General features: G+C 41.6%; 2 protein-coding genes across 2 annotated transcripts; one reads left to right on the top strand and one right to left on the bottom strand.

Annotated features, from left to right (window-relative positions):
• Nucleotides 1–1,815: 1,815 nt before the first annotated feature.
• On the bottom strand, nucleotides 1,816–4,141 carry grhprb (glyoxylate reductase/hydroxypyruvate reductase b; the record flags this gene model as incomplete). Its single annotated transcript, XM_079999280.1, has 9 exons — nucleotides 1,816–1,937; nucleotides 2,121–2,251; nucleotides 2,375–2,510; nucleotides 2,617–2,721; nucleotides 2,819–2,907; nucleotides 3,047–3,189; nucleotides 3,301–3,377; nucleotides 3,558–3,691; nucleotides 3,969–4,141. 9 exons carry the CDS (start codon nucleotides 4,139–4,141, stop codon nucleotides 1,816–1,818), a joined length of 1,110 nt encoding a protein of 369 aa, XP_079855406.1.
• A 983-nt stretch (nucleotides 4,142–5,124) lies between these two features.
• uba6 (ubiquitin like modifier activating enzyme 6) lies at nucleotides 5,125–20,806 on the top strand. Its single transcript, XM_079999249.1, has 32 exons — nucleotides 5,125–5,139; nucleotides 6,088–6,177; nucleotides 6,650–6,744; nucleotides 6,875–6,903; nucleotides 7,103–7,197; nucleotides 8,885–8,996; nucleotides 9,480–9,560; nucleotides 9,646–9,768; nucleotides 10,003–10,126; nucleotides 12,026–12,129; nucleotides 12,289–12,351; nucleotides 12,452–12,528; nucleotides 12,745–12,811; nucleotides 13,259–13,402; nucleotides 14,109–14,255; nucleotides 14,375–14,455; nucleotides 14,562–14,639; nucleotides 14,871–15,052; nucleotides 15,392–15,497; nucleotides 15,639–15,728; nucleotides 15,851–15,931; nucleotides 16,184–16,312; nucleotides 16,419–16,470; nucleotides 16,583–16,646; nucleotides 16,797–16,866; nucleotides 17,218–17,289; nucleotides 17,407–17,530; nucleotides 17,674–17,867; nucleotides 18,384–18,511; nucleotides 18,748–18,835; nucleotides 18,956–19,050; nucleotides 19,332–20,806. Exons 2-32 carry the CDS (start codon nucleotides 6,137–6,139, stop codon nucleotides 19,477–19,479), a joined length of 3,084 nt encoding a protein of 1,027 aa, XP_079855375.1. The 5' UTR covers nucleotides 5,125–5,139; nucleotides 6,088–6,136; the 3' UTR covers nucleotides 19,480–20,806.
• The last annotated feature ends 227 nt before the right edge of the window (nucleotides 20,807–21,033 follow it).

Raw genomic sequence — 21,033 nt, 5'->3', positions numbered from 1 at the left:
CATGGCAGCCGTATTCCCTGATGGCAATGGCCTCTTTCAGCAGGATAATGCACCTGCCACATTGAAAAAAAATGTTCATGAATGGTTTGAGGAACATGACAGAGTTGAAGGTGTTGACTTGGCCTCCAAATTCCCCAGATCTTAATCCAATCGAGCATCTGGGGGGATGTGTTGGAACAACAAGCCCGAGGTCTGCCACAACGGCTCAGAGCTGTTTTGACAGCACGTACGAGACCTACAGAATAGTAGGAAGGTGTTTTTAATGTTGTGGCTGATCTATGTATATTTTCACTCAGTTTTTCATCCAGACACTTTGGGCAAAGGTGTCTGCTAACTGACATAACTTAATGTAGATTCGTCCTACTTTTATTATTTGGCAGATGCAGAAGCCAAAATTGGTCTGTTTATTATTTTGTGAGGGTTCCTGGTGGACCTGGTAATTGTGACTTCATAAAGGTCCCGCAGGCGTAGTCCAAAAGTACATGATGTAATAGATTCATAAATTCTATCGTCATGGACTGTCACAATTTTTTTACTTTTGTTAAATCAATGGAGGAGTTAACAGGGCCACTTTTTTTTATAATTTCCATTTTTTTTGTCCTTTCCCTGCCCCAATGATCCCAATCTGGGAATTTGACGTCCAGTCGATTGAGATAAATGTGCTTTACTTGGTAGAAAGTTGAAAAGGTAGAAAATCTGTCGTAGTGAACTGAACAACCTATTCCATGTTTGCCTTTTTGTAGTATTTCTGTAGTGTGTCAATTACACTGTCTGTCACTGACTGAGAATTATGTTATATTGCTTCCATTTCTAGGTGGCACCTTAATGTTATGTTTTCAAGCTGTTATGTGTACAAATTAATAAACAGGATTATTTAGAATAGGGAAAAAAAGGCAATTTTGGCATTTTTCTTTCAAAGGAAATAACTGATGTTGTCATTCTTTACATAAGCTAAACTGTTTTCTCTCTTCCCAAGTGATTGATGACAACATAAGGCAAACAGTTACTACTCACATTGCAGATGTGAGCCTGTTTTTAGTACGAAAACGTAAAAAAAATAAATAATAATAAATGGACAACCTCAAATCAGTCTTCTGGTTCTCTGTGTGTTTGCCTGGAGATAAGGGTCCAAGGTGGAATAATCTTAAATGGCTCCCCATGTCACACAGATATGAAGGTGCATGGTGCTGTCTTCTGGAACTATTATGTAACTATTGTGTAAAAACTTTTTTTTAATGTGAAATATGCACTGACACATTCATTGTCCATGCACTACTCAAGTATGAATATGCCAAAACGAAAAAAATGTTAAAGGCCTGAATTAATAATTGAAAAAAGTTAGTTACTGCCTTATGCCGTCTGCTTAAATAGCTGGGCTTTTCTTGATATGCCAAAATGGAAGGATTTACATGTTTGTTTTTTCCCCCTGTGTACAACTTACACCGGGGAACTAAAGTAAAGTTGGAGGTTACTAATGTTTGTCGTTTTTGTCAAAGGTATAAAAGATGTACAATATTTCATTTGTTGTATTGGCTTAATAAAGAGAAGTTGATGTTTATCTATTGTGACATTTTTCCAGAATTCTCCAATGTTGCACGATAAGCTGTGGCATAATTATCTGATAGTAATTATCCTTCAGCAATTATGTCAGTTGATTTTCCGTCATTACTGTCATCATTTATGAGTTTACTGAAACCAGTCAAAAGGCCCAGTTTAATATTAAACAATTCAGAAAACGACAAGAAAAAATCATTAAGTTGGGAAGCCTGACTCCCAACCATCCGTTCGGCGTGAATCCAGCTGTGATGGGCTCTTTTACAGCTTGAGCGGTTTAATCATGGGCTCTCCACGGAGGCCGAGCAGCAGGTTATTGGCTGCCAGGGAGGACATGGCATTACGGGTGGTGTAGGAGGCACTGGCAATGTGAGGTAGGATCACTACAAAGACAGAAATGATCTTGAGTGAGAAACAGTAAAAAATATATATATTACGTATGAATCTTATCCTTGGAGATTATTTGTGTTTTCTGCCATAAAAAAACAACCCAATAAATCATGACTTTGCTTTGTTCAAGAACACTTTAGGATTGCTTTATGCTAAATCAGTTCTTCCACACTCACCACAGTTATTGAGGGTGAAGAGGGGGTGGCTGGTGGGAAGGGGCTCGGGAACGGTCACATCCAGTCCGGCCGCTGCGATCTGCCCGGTGGACAGAGCCTCATACAAGTCCTCCTGGTTCACCACACCTCCTCTAAAGCAACGCAGAGAGAAAGAGAGAAGACGCACAGGAGACTCACGTTTCAAAAGCACATTTGGTTTCACTGTGTATTTCCCGGTTATATGTTTATTATGAGGATATTATGATCACCAGTACCTGCTGGTGTTGATGAAGATGGAGGTTTTCTTCATCTTGGAGAAAAGGTCCTTGTTACAGATCTCCTTTGTCTCCGGTGTCAGAGCGCAGCACATGGCCATGAAGTCCGACCGCTTGGCTAGTTCGTCCACGGAGACTAGGAGGATATACAATACAAGATCATTTATAATTGTCTTGGCGCGTTTATATCGGGGTTGGGGATTAAACCTGTATAAACCTACTGATAAAAGCCATTTTCTTACCATATTCTGCATTAATGATACTGGCTAACTCAGGCCTGGGGGCTACGTCTGTGTAGATGAACTTTTTGACTTTGAACGGGGCCAGGCGTTCAGCAATAGCCACGCCTTACAACAAAAGTAGAGAGACACACACAGGAGCTTATCAATGGAGTGATTACACTATTCATCGGCGGAGGGAAATTCAGGGACAGAACGCACTCACCGATCCTCCCCAGGCCGAAGATACCCACAGTGCTGCCGGCCAGTTCATGGCCACACAGCCACAGAGTTCTCCATGTGCCCCAGCCACCTCTATCCAAAGTGAGAGAAGAAAGTAGGGAGAGGAAGAGATGCACATGGAGCAGCATAAGATGGAGAGGACGGGTTCAGTTATACACAATTCAGCGCTCGTGTGAGTGCCTCCCCCCCAGATTTATGTGCATAGTGTTACGTCTTGGCTTCGTGTGTGGCCTCGATGAGTCTCCTGGAGGTGGTGAGCAGGAGAGCCACGGTCAACTCTGCCACACAGTCTGTCAGCACGTCGGGGGTGTAGCCCACGCGAATCCCCCTGAAGAGAACGCACACACGGAAGAACTCATTTATAACCATACGTCTTTGATGTCATGAGTTGTCATGACGTCAAAATGGCTCAAGGGGGGCAGCTTTGTATAGATTCGTGTGTTTCTTTCGAGAGATATGATTGGCCAACCGTTTCTTCAGCTCGTCCAGCGACAGGTGATCGAACCCCACCGACATGGTGCTCAGGACCTTCAGGTTCGGACCTGACGTGCGCGCGCACACACGCACGCACGCACGCACACACACACACACACACACACACACACACACACACACACACACACACACACACACACGCACACACACACACGTTTGAGGGAGTTGGCTCTTTGCATACATCAGATAGGTCAGATTCGACAGGAACAAAGGATGATCAATCTGACCTGCGGCGTCCAACAGTTCTGCATCGATTTTCTCCGTGAGCACACAGAGCAGAGCATCAGCCCCCTTCACCTTCTGGAGCAGCTCCTTTCTGGGCACGGGAACGTCGTCAGAGTCCCACAGCTCCAACTGCACCCTGGGGACAATCACACAGCAATCTCACTAGCATTGTTTAATGTTGTGGAAACTAAATCTTCCATTTGTAGAGACCCTGTTGTGGAGTAGAACAGGTTATGTGAAATTCCAATTGACTTTGCTTTAATAGGATACGTCTTCTCGACTGCTTCAATGTTATGTGACTGGTCTGCCCTATTTACTCAAAGTCAATGATAAACTCATAGTCAGTCAAAGTACTACTGCATGCAGTGCATTTGGACGTCCAGTCATCAGTCTTTTAATAAAAGTCAACTCACTGTCCTGATTCTCGAAGGATCTTCAGACCCTCAGGGGGGATCTGCCGGGTGATGTAGACCCGCGGTAGGGTGGACATCTCCTTTTGCGAGGCACCCGTTACACTCCCGGTGACATTTAATGGAGCGACGGCGATCCGCTGGAGCCTCCGCAGGGCCACGCGACTGCAGAACATTTCACCAAGAGGGCCTGTGGGCAGCCGTCCGAAATGCAAGCAGAGGGGCAACAACAGTCACTTTGGAATTTGTATCCGTGTGTGTGTGTGTGTAAATGTGTGTGTGTTAGGGGGAGGTACCAATGTGATCTTTTTGGACCAATATGAATCGTGGGAGGATGCCTGACAATCTGAAGTTGAAGGATATTGCCCCAGCAAACCAAATCTAATCTGATACAACCCCGGGATGAAAGGCCAGAATGTCATCTTCAAGAGGAACTTGGAACCTTTAGATATGAGATAGATAATTGATATATGAATGCAAAAAAAAACCAAAAAAAAAACCTGACCGATAATATACATAGAAAAGAAGAGAAACAAAGTGACAAAAACATAGACTAGCTGTAAAAACTGGTGTGTTGAAAGAGGATAAATAGAGGAAAAGCTTTTATCTTTCCCAAGGCAAAGGGAGTCCACATGTCCACAGCATGTAAATGTTTTACTTCTGACCTTTGTCTGTTCAAACAGGGAGTCTCTTTGTTTTGCAGGGCTGCAACATCTGCCTGGATGTGAACACCTTCTTTTCATAACCACACTCATGTAGGAATAGATGTGTTTTATATGACCAAATATTTGACTCAAATCCTGCCAACACAAGCTGCCAAAACCTGGCACAGCAGCCAGGTACAATTTCCGCCACACAAACACAAAAACAAATGTCTCCACTGAAGTGCCTTGGAAGTGTTGACAAAAGTCGACACCAGACGGACAGAGGGAGACAGAGAGATAGACAAGACAGACGCACGGACAAACGGACCGACATACGGGGAGACCGACCGACAGACAGACAGATAGACAGGCAGACAGTGCAGACCAGCCCATTAACACTCGTAGTAATCTAAGCCCCGCCCTCCACACGCCGAACCCCGGATCACGTGACCGAGGTAACCCGGAACAGCTCCGAGTCTCCCACCAATCAGAGGCATTCTTTCGCCGCAGTTCTTCGCTCACACTGACAGGTATGGCTCCTTCTCACACATGATTTACATAATGTTCTTTCTCCTTTTTACGAAAGATTTGTTGCTATAGCTGTAAGGCGTGAAGCCTTCGCTTGGAAACGTGACCATATTCGACACTGGTTTTTTTTTTTTAATCTTTGCTTTAGTCTGAAGCCGGCTCCACGGCCACTGCCTTTCACTGCGCTAACTAGCATCAGTAGCTAGCAGTTAGCATCTCGCTGCGGGCCCTTGAGGCATCGAGCACGGAGTATAACAGTAGTAGTCTTCTCCATGTTTTATAGTAGCGACTATCTAACGCGGGAGAGCCAAAGCAGACTCGTATGTCGGGCTGACACGTCACCTTGGAAGAGTATCGGCTGCTAGCTAGTAGCGTTGGCTAGTTCATGCACTACACTGCGGTGCTGTCTGCAGGTCAAGAAAAGAAAACTCATCACTTTTCATCGCTCATGTCTTCTCGATCCATTCCAATCTTTTGTTAGCCGATTGGGAAAAGTGTATTTTCCCATATTGAAACTGTATTTTTTAGTATATAAAGTTTCAAATATTAAAGGTGTATCTCTACCCGTTTGTTCTTTATTGTGAGTATACTTGATGTTTTTTTTGGTACTTCTTATTTACTTTTATGTATTAACTTCACATAGGTGTAGTTTGCTAGTCATCTATGTGCTGTGCTCTAAGTGTAGTGTAAGAGCTCTAATAAATTGTGTATGTAAACATTAACCTGTCTTACAATGATATCGGAATTCCTAGGTATGTGTGTAAACCATACATGAAACATATATATTTATGAGCATATAAGTTCAACTTCTAACACACTAAATACAACTTAAGCGATTTCACTTCAAGACAACTTTAATGCATGAATTGTAAATACTTACAGAGTATACTAAGGATTCTTTGAGATAACACATTTAAATGTGCTTCTTCCCCCCACTTGTAATCTTTTAGCACAGTTGCTCTCTCTTGGACCAGTGAACCCCCCTATTCCCCTCCCACCATGGCTGCAGATTCGATGGAGATCGACGACTCTTTGTACAGGCAAGTTGATTGAAAATGCAACGTCACACACAAAACATTATATTGTAATATAATAATATTTTTGTTAGCATTTTATTTAAATTCATCAGTGTGTAGTTACAGTCCTACTTAGTTTTTCGTTGGCATAGAGCCCCAAAGACCAAGTGGGTGTGGGCTTGATTCCCGCCATGATTTGTTGTCCCTGTGATTTTATTATGTATTTGATCTGTTTTGAGCTTTTTATGTCTATGCTTGCATACGTTTTATTTTCCTTTATAAAATCTCTATACAATATAATAATTATTGTATTATTAGAATACAAATATACCTGCCTTGCTTAGTGACACGGGAACCTACCCAATGGTATGTCAGACAGTAAAAGGGTTGATTTGTTTTACACTGTACAAGTACAATATACAGTTATTTGACCTGGATGTCTCTTGTAGGCCCTCTCTCTATCACTTTTTCTGTCCTTTTATTTGACCCCCCTCAGCCGCCAGCGCTATGTGCTTGGAGACGGTGCTATGCAAAAGATGGCCCAGTCCTCGGTCTTTGTGAGTGGAATGGGAGGATTGGGAATTGAGATAGGTGGGTCATCCTGCAGGTTGTGGAACAGTAACCATATCGATTCTTTTAGTACTCCTATAACTAACAGAATCAATGATCCGACAATGAGCTAATTAAACAACTGTTGCTATTCTTTGTTGTTGGTTCACAGCCAAGAATATTGCCCTGGCCGGTGTAAAGGTAAGCATTTTCATTAAATTATATAGTCATCCATCCATTCAACTTCCGAGGCCTTCCCACGCCAGTTGAGAGACAGTCCCTCCAGCAGTTCTTGGGTCCACCCCGGGGTCGCCTCTCGGTTATACAATTTCAAATGTAAACTTCTCTTCATGCGTGTTTGGCCCGAGCTCAGCTAACAGTTATGTGTGTCCGTCTGCAGACAGTCACCCTCCATGACACCAAGCAGTGTGAGACCTGGGATCTTGGCTCCAACTTCTTCATCCGGCAAGAGGACGTGTTGAACCAGAGAATGAGGTAAGTCGAACCAGGAAGGTGGGACTGTTCCTTCCGTTGTTTCCCTCATGTTCTGTAGCTGGAAAACATTAGTAGATCATTTCCCATCAGAGCTTATGAAAATAAATATTTATCCAATGACAACAAAGGTAATTTGTGTCGTTTTTATCATATGAAGTTTTAAAATATATATCTCACTCTTTATTCATTATATGTTATATCAGGGCTCAACATTAATGCTTACCGAGGGCAAGTAAACTTTGTGCTCAGGCAAGTGGAATGCCTCATGCCTCATGCAGTCTGATTGTGCAAGTGAAAAATAAATGTGATCTCTAATGTAGTGTGGGGTTTAGCAAGCCACAGCTCGCTCAAGCTCCGGCCTGAGCCACAGCCCGTGCTTGAGCTTATATGTTCTAATAATTTAAAGAAAAAGAGTGTTCTGATTCAATAAAATAAGATTCATTTTATTGAATTTTTATATGTCCACTTGCTTTGTCCACTTGAGAGGGCAGAACGGAGACCAGCATCTTGTGAGAAGTGCCTGTATGCACAGATACAGGCTCCATGAGAATAGTTAACATCATGGATATGATTTGCATTTTTATATCAAAGATATGATAATAATGTTAAACAGAACATGATGCTGTGATAAGATGAGTAGAATTAGGAAAAAAGTCTGATTTGAGAAAAACGTACTGAACGGACAGGAAAGCAGTGGACGGAGAAGCATTAGTGTTGAATAGAGCCGGCCGGCTCTTACGGGTCCCAAGCATTTCTTTGAACTATGAAACTATATGAATATATTTTGTTTATATTTATTCCACTACAAACAATGATATTATTTATAATGATGATTTCATGTTACTGGATTCAATTAACATCCTTTAAATCAAACCACACAATTAAAATGAAATCAAGGCATTTAATGGAAAAAAATCCTTTCTAATTGTTTTAAATTAAATGTCATATTCCCAATACTTTTCTTGCTCCATTGTCTTCTAATGGAGTGAAGAGCATTTGAATGGTTTAGTTAGAATTTAGCTTTGTTCACTGGAAAGATCTAGGCTATCTCTAAATAGTTATTGTTTAATAGCCGAGATTGCGTTTGGCAATAGATTTCGGGGGGACACAGGTGATACGTCGCCCTCAATATTTACAATATTCGCATTGTTAAAATTAAAATTATTAAAAATGATTTTGTGTTTCTTTTACATAAAGATATTTCCAACATAAATTGATGCAAAAAGGCAGAAATTGGTGCAGAACAATTTGCCATAATGCAAGAAATTAAGTATTTGACGCTCAAAATTTCCTGGGGGAGGACCCCCAGATCCCCACTTAATGTGTCCCGTTTCCGGCAAGTGTCCCACTTTAAGCAAATGGCTGAGTTGAGATGTCAAGCCCAGTATAGCCTTAAAAATCAGTTTCTTAATGTGGCTACATTGATGAAGCCCATATATTTGCGTTAATGTTGTTTATTAGAATTTTATTTATTTAACAATATATTAAATATTTGCATAAAAAATGGCCTGAATGTCAATAATTAACTCCTCAAACCTTATAAATTATATATATATTTTCCTTGGAGGTTCCTCTTTCCATACCTACCATAACATCACTTTCTTTATTTCCCTACTTTCACTTCACTTATTTCCCTATCTTCACTTACTTTATTTCTCCAAACACACTTGTTATGCTTCTGATTTAGGGTGGAAGCAGTGTTCCCCCGGGTGGTAGAGTTGAACCCCTACGTTCATGTGGACAAGTCTTCCTCTGTTTTGGACGACAACACTGACCTGAGCTTCCTCAGTAAATACCAAGTAAGAGACTGTTCTAAAGTTGTTAGAACATAAACTCTGGACATAATGTGAGAGTGTTTTGGAGGTCATGATTTGGGCCATCTAAGCACGACTCAGATTTTGAGTGTAGTGTCATTACTGTAATGCCAATACTGCTGTTGGATTCATAAAAAAAATTTTCACGTTAGTTACAATTAAAGTTAGTTACTCTAGTCAAGTCTGTGGTATTTTTGCTTTTGCTTGAAATAAAAAGCCATGTAGAGATCAACGCATTTAGCTTTGTCAGGTTCACTCTTATATTAGTCTTGATGTGCAGGAAGAATGTAACTTAATACCAGTAGTATTACGTCCTCATCTGCGTGTTAACACAGCTGTTTTTTTTTTTTTTAGTTAAGCAGAGAGACGGCGAAGAATATACTTGGGCTTTTTTTCATTTTACAATCAAACTTACTTCACGATTGCAAGACATTGTGACGGTAATGAATGCTTTGCTTTCTCCTCCAGTGTGTGATTCTCACCGAAGCAAGATTGAGCCTGCAGAAGAGAGTTGATGACTTCTGCCACTCGCAAGAGCCTCCCATCAGAGTTAGTTTACATTGTTGGGTGCAACACTGCTCACTATCACATTTTCAAATATTGGCCTAATCCTCGCATTGTTTGTTCCTCGCAGTTCATCGGCTGTGATGCATATGGTGTCTGTGTGCGGGTGTTTTGTGATTTTGGGGATGAATTTGAGGTATCAGACCCCACTGGGGAGGAGCCGAAGGAGATCTTCATCCAAAGCATCACTCAGGTGGACTTTAAACTCATTGCTATCTCCTATTTCTTACGAGGTTCAGAATTAGAAAAATATTTTATTTTTCATCAAAGGTTTATGCTTTGCAATATGCTATCTGCTGGATGTATTATGAGATACTGTATATTGTATATATAAGTATTTCTTTGTAATTAAATTAAAGCTGGTCACAGGGAAATTCGTACCTTCAGCATTAATCACCTTTCCTCTTTGACCGTTTTGGGCCTTCAGGACAACCTGGGCATAGTCTGCTGCATGGACAACCGCACCCACGGCCTGCAGACAGGCCAGAGTGTCCTCTTCAGAGAGGTCAACGGCATGGAGGAGCTAAACGGCACGGCGCGGCCGGTTTCAGGTACAGGTTGACTTTGAGATTCTAGGCAAGGCAAGTTTATTTGTATACTGTAGCACATTTCAACAACAAGGCAATTTAAAGTGCTTGACATAAAAAGCATTCAGACAAAGTGCAAAGAAACACATTATAAAAGGATATAGAATGCATAAAGTTAACAAATAGAATACCTAGAATGCATAAAAGTGCAGTACAAGAAATTAATCAAAGAAACATCGTTTTACTCTTTAACACTTATTTTGCCTATTCCCGGAATAGCGCCTATTCCTGAGTAGCATCTTACCTTGTCAGAGCGATGTCCTAGCCCCTGAGAACTGTTCTCGAGATCTTATCTTTGTTAACAACTATTTCACCTATTCCCAGAATAGCGGTTTTCCTCGTCAAGGCGATTTCCTTGCCCCGGAAAATCGGTGTGGAGATCTTTCAGTTATCTGAAATGTCCATTTCAGATCGGCCAAGGCTGTGATAATAAAGTGCACTTGAAGCCACTTGTATTCATATTTCAGCAACAAGGCAATTCAGAGTGCTTTAAATGAAACAACAGAAGCATCAAGACCAAGTGCAAAAGAACACATTATAAAATTATGGTTTAGTAGTCTGTTTAGTAAAAGGCAGCAACAAACAGAAAAGTCTTCAGCCTTGATTTAAAAGAGGTCAGAGCTGCAGCAGACCCGCAGTTTTCTGGGAGTTTGTTTCAGATATGTGGTGCATGAAAACTGAACGCTGCTTCTCCATGTTTAGTTTTGACTCTGGGAACCGAAAGCAGACCTGTCCCAGACGACCTGAGAGGTCTGGATGGTTCATAACGTAGCAGAAGACCAGAAATGTATTTTGGACCTAAACCATTCTGTGCTTTATTAACCAACAGTAGTATTTTGAAATTAATTATTTGACGGACAGGAAACCAGTGTAAAGATCTGAGAACTGGAGTGATATGATCTACTTTCTTGGTCTTAGCGAGGGCTCGAGCAACAGCATGCTGAATCAACTGCAGCTGTCCGATCGATCTTTTAGAGTGACCTGTAAATTCTAGTTCATTTTAGTTGAGAACATTTAGAAATGCTTATTACATTTCTGAAAGAAGATACAGTCCATACTGTGTTTAATATGGCCTTTGGCCTTCTTTTAATGTAAAGGACTTTGAATTGCATGTTGTGTACGACAAGTGCTATACAAATATGTTATTATTTTTATTATTGTTGTTATTATTATTATTATTATTATTATTATTATTATTATTATTATTATTTTATTATAAACCTGTACATATCAGATCTTTGCATATACACTAAACCTTAGATACATGTAATAAATGTGTAGTGGAAAAAATAACTGCTACTACCATATGTTCTGTTCGATAGCACAGATGTGATGTGTGATTTTTGTTTACTTAGATTTTTTTTTTACAAATTATATTAATCTGCATCAGAATGAGTTGCAAAATATAATTGTGAAAATGTTGTTCTCAGTTCCACTATTGACACATTTGGAGAAATTCTGAAATGATAACATTTGTTGTGGGTTTTTTTTTATGAATCGGAGCTGCAAGAAATTGGTTCCAAAATTACACAACAAAATCATCTGAGCAGAAGTGAAGTCATGCAGTCAACTTAGTTTGCACCATCATTGCGGAAATGATGCACATTGTATTGCTGAGTAGAACGTTTTCAGTCCAGAGCTGTGTCATGATTTGTCTCCGTGATCTTTTTGTTGTTGTCAGTATTGTCATATTTGTGTGTGTGTGTGTGTGTGTGTGTGTGTGTGTGTGTGTGTGTGTGTGTGTGTGTGTGTGTGTGTGTGTGTGTGTGTGTGTGTGTGTGTGTGTGTGTGTGTGTGTGTGTGTGTGTGTGTGTGTGTGCGCACGCACGCTTGCATCTGTGTGCGCTTGTGTGTGTGAGCCAGTCCTTTCCCCTCACAGTTTTTCAATTGGAGACACATCACACCTGAAGCCCTATGCACACGGAGGTTTCTTTGTCCTGGTGAAGACTCCCAAGACCTACAGCTTTGTAAGATTTCTCACTGTCCTCCCAAAACAAAACAATAGCAATGTACTACGGAGCTAACAGATAACTGTGTGTGTGTGTGTGTGTGTGTGTGTGTGTGTGTGTGTGTGTGTGTGTGTGTGTGTGTGTGTGTGTGTGTGTGTGTGTGTGTGTGTGTGTCAGGATACGATGGAAAAACAGCTGTGTGACCCTCAGGTTCTGACCCCAGACTTCAGTAAACCGGAGGTGAGAGCTCATTGGGTTGCGCCTTAATTATCCGAGTTTACAGTTTAGTTTAGTTTACAGTTTGCTTTTAAAAAATCTATTTGTTCCATATGACTGTCAGGCCCCGCTACAGATCCATGCAGCCATGCTGGCTCTTGACACCTTCCAGGAACAGCAAGGGAGAATGCCAAAAATAGGGTAATCACAGCCTTAGTTTATTTGTCCTTTTCTACCTGCAGTACGTTGTCTAACCTTAATTCCAAATGATGCATGTCAAGAAGTTGCAAGCGATTGATCATGTTAAGAAAGCCCTCAAATCCCCTTTTGAAGAAGGTTGAAAACCTTTCTCGTCTCTTGCCGTTTCTTATCTTAAGTTGAGTTTTTTTTTTTTTTTTTTTACTGTGATGTCATCAGGTGTTTGCAGGATGCTGAGGTTTTGGTGAAGCTCACAGAGGAAGTCAACATGAGGCTCAGGAACAAAGTGAGTTCCTCTAATTTTACTTGAATGCAAATGTTTTAATGACACTCACCCTGCCGGACAAGTCATTTTAGATAGTGCTCCTGTTTTTATTAGTTTGTCACTGCCATTCCAAAATAGAGTACAGAATGTTGATCATGCATTGGTCAAAACTGCATTGGATCATATATCCACCTAAAACAGGGGTGTATTGTATTCATTCACTGCTTGTTTTATGTTTAATGATGAGTCTGGCTCAAAGAACCGTTTGCCCTCGATTGACTGATATTTGTAATGAATGTCAGACAATATCTCGGTTAAGAAAATATATATCAAAAGCCATATCAAATATGTCAGATCTTAAAGAAAAGCCAAACTGGCCAGAATTTTAGATGACAGATATCAGATCGATGTCCCTCTGTTCTTTTTTCTTTCATTAACTCAATCCTCTCTCGGCGCCTCTGTACCCAGGCCCCAGTGAACACTGAGTTGGTGCGTTGCCTCTCCAGGACAGCGAGGGGGGCCCTTCCTCCTTTGGCAGCAGCTGTAGGAGGCCTGGCCAGTCAGGAGGCCCTCAAGGCCCTCACAGGGAAGTTTGCCCCTCTGCAGCAATGGGTACGTCATGTATACCACTAGTCACCCCAGAGTTCTTACCAGGTCCTTGAGGTGCATTAGGTGCTATTTAGTCCTCAGAAATGTATATACTGGAATACCTTGCTTGAAAATATCCTGTTTTGTGCTGAAGTGCTTGAAAAGTCCTTGAAAAATATTGATTAAAAAAAAAAAAAAATGGAATCGAAAACGTGTGATATTCCCCCGATTTTGTTGTTCAAATCGTAACATAAACAAAATGTTCCTGAATCGCTTTTACGACAGATTATGCCAATGAAATCCAGCATATTATATACACTTATAATAGTAGATAATATATACTACTATACATAATATAAATAATAGACAATGAGACTAAGATTATATTATATTTTAATGAATAAAGATCACATTGAAAATGTATTATATTTGTATATATATTTGTTGTGGGAAGTCTTTGGAAATTAAAAATAAAGTTCTTTAAAAAAAAAAAAAAAAAAAAGTGTGAAAGTCCTTGAATTTAATTTTGTAATGCTAGAATGAACCCTGTCACTTGGTGGAACTCACTCAAATTCTGGAATGATTGCATAGAAATGTTGCTATTTCTCTTTGTAGGATCTTTAAATGGCTCGCAAATTTGATTTATCATTGTGTTTAAACTAGTTGTTCAAAATAAGGGATATGTATTGAATGGATTTGCATTCATTCACACCTCATCTCCTGTATGTAGTTTTACCTGGACGCAATCGAAGTCGTCAAGCCGCTCCAGTCTCTTTCCGCTGAGGAGTTCGCCAGCAGGGGGGATCGCTACGACGGGCTGCGAGCTTGCATCGGGGAGTCCATGTGTCTGGAGCTGCACAAACTCAGGGTCTTCATGGTGAGAGTTTCTCACACCACGGTAGCATCATTCTGTGTATCGACTGTTGTTGAGATGCTTCGCTTCATACATTTTTTTTTTTTTTTTTCTTTTCTTTTTTTGCATGTTTCACTCCCAAGGTGGGCTGTGGCGCCATTGGCTGTGAGATGCTGAAAAACTTTGCCCTGCTTGGCGTCGGATTGGCGAAGTGCTCAGGAGAGGTAGAGTTTAAGTTTGTCTTGTTTTTTTTCCTGAAATATTTGTATAGGATTTGGTGATTGTGGAGTACATTTAACTGGTCTTTTTTTGATGTGTGTCCATCTTCAGGTGTGCATCACAGACCCAGACCTTATAGAGAAGTCCAACCTTAATCGTCAGTTTCTCTTCAGACCACGTCATATCCAGGTGAGCAGATGTGCTCATCCTACGAAACAAATACCCTCTTTCTCCTTTATCCTCGTCCCATCTTTTACCTTCCAATATGTGACATCCTTATATTCCACAGTTGGGACATGCTTGTCCAATATTTACTTTACTTAATATTTACTTTACTTAATATACTACTTTACTTTACTCCAAATTGTAAGAGGGTTAGCCTTTCAAGAGTAAACGTCTGTTCACGTCATCCCACTTCAGAAACCTAAGAGCACCACAGCAGCCGCTGCCACGCTAGAGATCAACCCAGGGCTGCAGGTGAACGCTCACCTCAACAAGGTGTGTCCAGCCACCGAGGGGGTGTACAGTGATGCCTTCTACTGCCAACTAAATCTTGTGGTCACCGCGCTGGACAATGTGGAGGCTCGTAGATATGTAGACAGGTCAGTACAAATCAGGCCTCAGTGTTTTCTCTGTAGTTGAAAATAAATTGGAAAATACTTCTGTCGGTTTTGTCATTGGAGGTCACAGTGGTGATGTGTGGACCTTTTAGTCTATCTCCTTTGAGTAAAAGCTTGCTTGTTGTTCTGAAATGGACCAGTACAACATTGTGGAGCTCTACTGTACAGTACTACAGCAAAGCATCACAGATCTAGTGGGAACTCTTACAGTGTTGATGCGTAAGTGTGGGAGTAAATTTGGGCAGGGTTTGCTTTTGACAAGTTACTATTTTCTTTGCTAAATTGTGCCTCTTTTTCTGGCTGTAATTGGTCAATCTACAGTCGTAGCGTATGCAATCAGAAAGCTCTGCTGGATTCTGGCACCATGGGAACCAAAGGACACACCGAAATCATTGTGCCAAACCTGACAGAGTCCTACAACAGCCATGTGAGTCTTGTTTGCTGCTGGCCCTGTGTCATCTCTCTAGCTTGTTCTATGAAAGCTGTTGGCTATAGTGTGGATTTTGCCACTGTTGGATCACCTACTTTACTCTACACATTGTTTTAAGGAAAATCTCTTATTTTTCAGAGGGACCCCCCCGAGGAGGAGATTCCATTCTGCACTCTTAAGTCCTTCCCTGCGGTCATAGAACACACCATCCAATGGGCCAGGGACAAGGTGCCCAACACAACACCATTCGGTCCCAAACAGTGTTGACTTATCCTGTCCCAACCTTGTTTTACCGTTTAATCTTTTAAACAGAATGTTCTGACATTTACCTTTTTCCTCTCGCTCTGCAGTTTGAGAGTGCATTCGCCCACAAGCCTTCCATCTATAACCGGTTCTGGCAGACCCACTCTTCAGTTGAAGCTGTGCTACAGGTGACGCTTCTTATGTCTAGGATATTCCTTCATAGGCTGTTCTATCTGGTGTAATCAAACTTGCTTGGTCATAACATCCACATGACTAATGATTGTTTTCAAATAATCTTGTGTGTAAATATGTTCTGAAACCACATTGTCAAATTATCAATATCGTTCTTGTCTATTGCCTAGCCCTAGCTCCATTTAATATCAAACTCTTCTCAATGAGTCTGTCTGTCTGTCTGTCTGTCTGTCTGTCTGTCTGTGTAGAGGATGCAGGCCAGAGAGAGCCTGGAAGGGGGTTTCCAGGTCATTAAGCTGCTGAGCAGGCGCCCCAGCCAGTGGGAGCAGTGTGTCGCTGCAGCCCGCCTTAAATTTGACAAGTATTTCAAGAGGAAGGTAATGAACCGGCCATCATGATCTAAGACAATAATGAAGGATGTTTTGTGAATGCGGGATCCACGCTAGAGTCGACCTAATCCATTTCACTGTTTTTCTCCTGAAGGCCCTTCAGTTGTTGCACTCTTTCCCCCTGGACACACGGTTAAAGGATGGAAGTATGTTTACGTTTCTTTGTTTTTTCTCATACGCAAACCTTCTAAATAAACATTCCATCCATTGTCCTACCTGCGTGAAGAGGTTGTGAATTAGTCTTGTCTACTTATTTAGGTTTGTTTTGGCAGTCACCGAAAAGACCTCCAACGCCTATCGAATTTGACTTGAAAGACTCTTTGTGAGTGCACACTTCTTCTTCTAAAAAAAAAAAGAGCTTTTTTTTGTCAATCATGTATAAAAAAATCTCAAAATTACACAGCAAATATAAAGACAGATTTTTTTGTTGTGCATTATTTTCTTTATTTATTTTTATTTTTTTACCCATCAGGCACTACACCTTCATTGTCAGCATGGCCCGTCTGTTTGCAGGGATCTATAACATCCCGTACTCAGAAAAGGTAGTGTATATATACACACGCTCGCATGATTATGCTTGCCACGTCCGAAGTGGCATACTAGCATACTATTTAGTACGCCAAATTAGAATGTGAACATTTTTGTATGTCCAAAAAACATAGCATGCGGAAAGTACCAGATGACATTCTGTATCTGGTGAAATATGGTAACACTGTTCATTATGCTTGCCTATGGCAAGGCCATATGTAAAACTATATAGAATAATCATTTTAATCTGGACCGCATGCAATTCCGTCATGGACTTTTGTTTGCACATTTGGACAATAGTACAAACATGTAATACCTAGTCCGCCATTTTGGACGCAGGGACATTCAAGCTTTTCTTCCTCCAGGATCAATCTGAAGAGGAACTGGCCAGGATTCTTAGCGCTATCAAGATTCCAGAATACCAGCTTTCCGAAAAAGTAGGTTTATCCATTTCGGTCTTGCCAGAAATCCCCAAGTAGTGATGTGCAACACGCTTCTCGAACCTCTTGAGCAAATTATGTATGTGTGTTTGTGTTTGTGTGCGTGATGTCCAGCTCATAGAGACGGATGAGACTGCAAAGAAGCCAGATCAGCTGAAGATGTCTCTGAGCAGCGAGGAGGAGAGGGAGGCCATCACGCAGCTGGAGGAGGCCATCGCTGCCAACAACGTCACACCAGGTGACGACCAGGAGCCAAGATTTGAATTTAGAGTTAGAACGATTCCTATAGAACACAGAAATGTATATTTATCTGTCCCTTTACCTCCCTGAATAAGACGTTTTCCTTTGTGCGTGCATGCATGTGTGCGTGTGTTTGTTTAGAGTGGTTACAAATGACCCCACTGCAGTTTGAGAAGGATGACGATAGTAATGGTCACATGGACTTTGTGGAGTCGGCTTCTGCGCTCAGAGCCAAGATGTACGCCATCGAGGCCGCCGATCGCCTCAAGACCAAGCGCATCGCCGGCAAGATCATCCCAGCTATCGCCACGGCAACAGCCGCCGTGGCGGGATTGGTAAGACTAGACCAAAACAATTTTCATGTGCTAGTCTTTCCTTTGTCCTATAAAATACCTTAAATGTGTTTTGTTGGTTTTCCCTACCTGTATTATATTAAAACAAATATGTCATATATATATACTTTTACTTGTTTATTGAATATGTGTGAAGTTGCGATCAAATCTTCCAACGATGGTAAATCATCAAAGTATATTTTTAGTTCTTCAACAATTTTCATAGTTGATGTATCATGTAAAATAATCTCTATGTGCTGTTTATAACTTCCAAAATGTCAATGCCTGACTTTTCCTCCATGATAAAATGAAAAGTTGTGTTTTCAAGTTCTGATTGCTTTTAAAAATGGACAGATTTTTAAAATAAATGATATATGACAAAATGAGAGAAGAACCAGTTTTAACAGAATGAACTAGATTGGTACAATATCTTCACTAATCCAATTGTACGGCTGATTTCTAGACTGCTTTTCCTTTTCCATCCAATTTTGACATGTTCTCCTTCTTGGGTTTTCTCAGGTGGCGTTGGAACTCATCAAGGTCGTCGGCGGCTTTGGTTTTGAGTCCTTCAAAAACTGCTTCTTTAACCTGGCCATCCCTGTAGTGGTGCTCACTGAGACCGCCCCAGTTAAGAGGACACGCGTCAGGTGGGAAATATATAGTTGAATGTATCATTAATCGTGGTCGCATTTGAGCTGACCACAATTTTGTTGTAAAATCGTTCAATTCTACAATATGTTTAGATTAAAGGACCAAAGCTGCAGTTTTCAAATACGACTCACATTTCAGAACTTACGGAGAGCGCATCATCTCCTCATCATTGCTTCAGGCCACAAAACGTCTTTGTTCCATCGTGCTGACTCCTGTTTGACCTCCTTCTCAGAGACGACATCAACTTCTCCATCTGGGACCGCTGGACCGTCTGTGGCCACGAAGACTTCACGCTCTCTGACTTCATGAACGCAGTGCGGGTAAGTACGTGGTGAGACTTCTCAAGACAAGCACTGTTCGTCCGATCGGTCCGTCCCGTCCGTCCATCACTGTTCCACATATTTGACGTCATTGGACGATCTGTCCCGACTGCAATCCAGGAGAAGTATGGAATTGAGCCCACCATGGTGGTCCACGGTGTGAAGATGCTCTACGTGCCCGTGATGCCCGGACACAGCAAGAGACTGAAGCTGACGTAAGCGTGGTTATTAATTGAAGACGTTGAGTTTGTTTCTGTCTCCTTTTTTGTCTTTCCACTCATCCCACTGCAGTTGGATGGTTTTGCCAGGTTCAGCCACAGAACTCTCTCTCTCTCTCTCTCTCTCTCTCTCTCTCTCTCTCTCTCTCTCTCTCTCTCTCTCTCTCTCTCTCTCTCTCTCTCTCTCTCTCTCTCTCTCTCTCTCCTCTCCTCTCCTCTCCTCTCCTCTCCTCTCCTCTCCTCTCCTCTCCTCTCCCCTCCCCTCCCCCCCCCCCCAGGATGCACAAGCTGATCAAGCCATCGGCGGAGCGGCGCTACGTGGACCTGACCGTGTCCTTCGCTCCGGAGGCGGACGGCGACGAGGACCTGCCCGGCCCCCCGGTCAGGTACTACTTCAGCCGGGACGCGGACGGTGGAGAGCCCTGACACCGCCCCTCGAACTCCGCCCTCGATAAAAAAAACCTCCTGTGACCTTATTTTCCACCTCCCGTGTATCCCATTTCATCCACTGTGTGGGCTGAGCCCGAAGCCTTTCTTCATGACGCCATCAGATCAGGGATACTTCCTGCCCCTCCCGCGTCACAAGCCCCCCCTTAACCTCCTGGAACAAGGACGGCCATTACTGGTTCCAGTTGTTGTGGACCACTAGGCGACTGAAGTAGCACTTATCTGTGTACATATGTTTCTTTTCCTCAATTCGGTTTTCTACTCTGGTTGGATGCACAGCTCCACCTGTGTCAATGCCTTAATTAATAACTTTCTTGTGTTGTTTGTGGTAATGAGTCTGTGACTAACTCATGTTTACAGATGCGTTTGTCCACCCCTCACACACAGAGCCCCCTTTATTTCTATTTTCCGTGACCTAAAAAGCCGATAGTGGCGGAAAGTAATTCTGTGTCCTTGTAGTTGTTTGGAATACATCGTCACGAGCCTCAGAATTGGTCGGGTAGGTCCACAGCAAGAATTTGCTCCACATTCATGGACGTTTGCAGAGCCAGCCGAAGCTACAGATGTATAATTGCGACTCTATGCGAGTCTGCACTTCATGACCACTTCAACACTCTCGTGAAACAAACCGAACATACTTGAATAGGCTGTCGTACGACAGGTTAAATGGTTGGTTCTCAGAAAGCAACCTTTATGTTTTGACTAATGGGGCACCTGAAGAAGAGAGACCACATCACACTCCTATCATTTTGAAAACCTTTTTTTTTTTTTTTTTTTTATCATGTTGCTGCTTTTTGACTTAATGGATGTTTGTCCATCACATATTTATTTGTTGTATCTTTCTCTTAGTATGTTGATCCACTGGTCAATGGTATTGAAATCAGCAGTGAACTAAAGTCAATCCCAGGCGCATCGTCCATAATCCAAAATTGCCCCTCTTGTTTCAAGTGGTGAGATTGTCTTTACTTGGATTAAACAAAAAAAGGACCTAATTCAATTTTTGGTGTCTTGTGTCTGAGAATCCACTGGAGTATCCACCCAATTGTATCGGTTTTCACCAGAGTGTCTCTTGTGTGTGGGAATTGACCTTGTCCAACAACAAATTGCAAAGGTCCCTGAAGATGCTTCCTCTACCCTGTCGATTCCCTTCTCTGAACCCAGAACTGGCAAAGTTGATTTTGCACAAAAAATGTCTATAATGCTGACAACAGTAGACACACAATGATGTCAAATGAAAAAAAAAAAAAAAAAGAATAAAATGAAATTCAAAACAGTGGGGTCTATGTTCTTGTTAATGACACGTAAAACTATGGTTCAATAAAATGTGACTTTTCAGGACGTCCTTGAGACAAACACTGCGAGGACCTCTTTTCTTTTAAATATCAAGTGTTTGCACATTTCACAAAAGTCAATACATGCAACACCGGCCCAGCTCATGTTTTAATTTATTAGATTAGACATACTGCTTAAATACTATAGCTTGTTAAAAAAAAAAAAAAAAAAGGCTTTTTTGACAATATTTGAATCATTTTG

Source organism: Zeus faber (assembly GCF_960531495.2).
Source record: "Zeus faber genome assembly, chromosome: 4".
Classification (NCBI taxonomy): Eukaryota; Metazoa; Chordata; class Actinopteri; order Zeiformes; family Zeidae; genus Zeus; species Zeus faber.
Note: the sequence above shows the minus strand (reverse complement) of the source record. Positions and strands in the feature narration are given on the sequence as shown.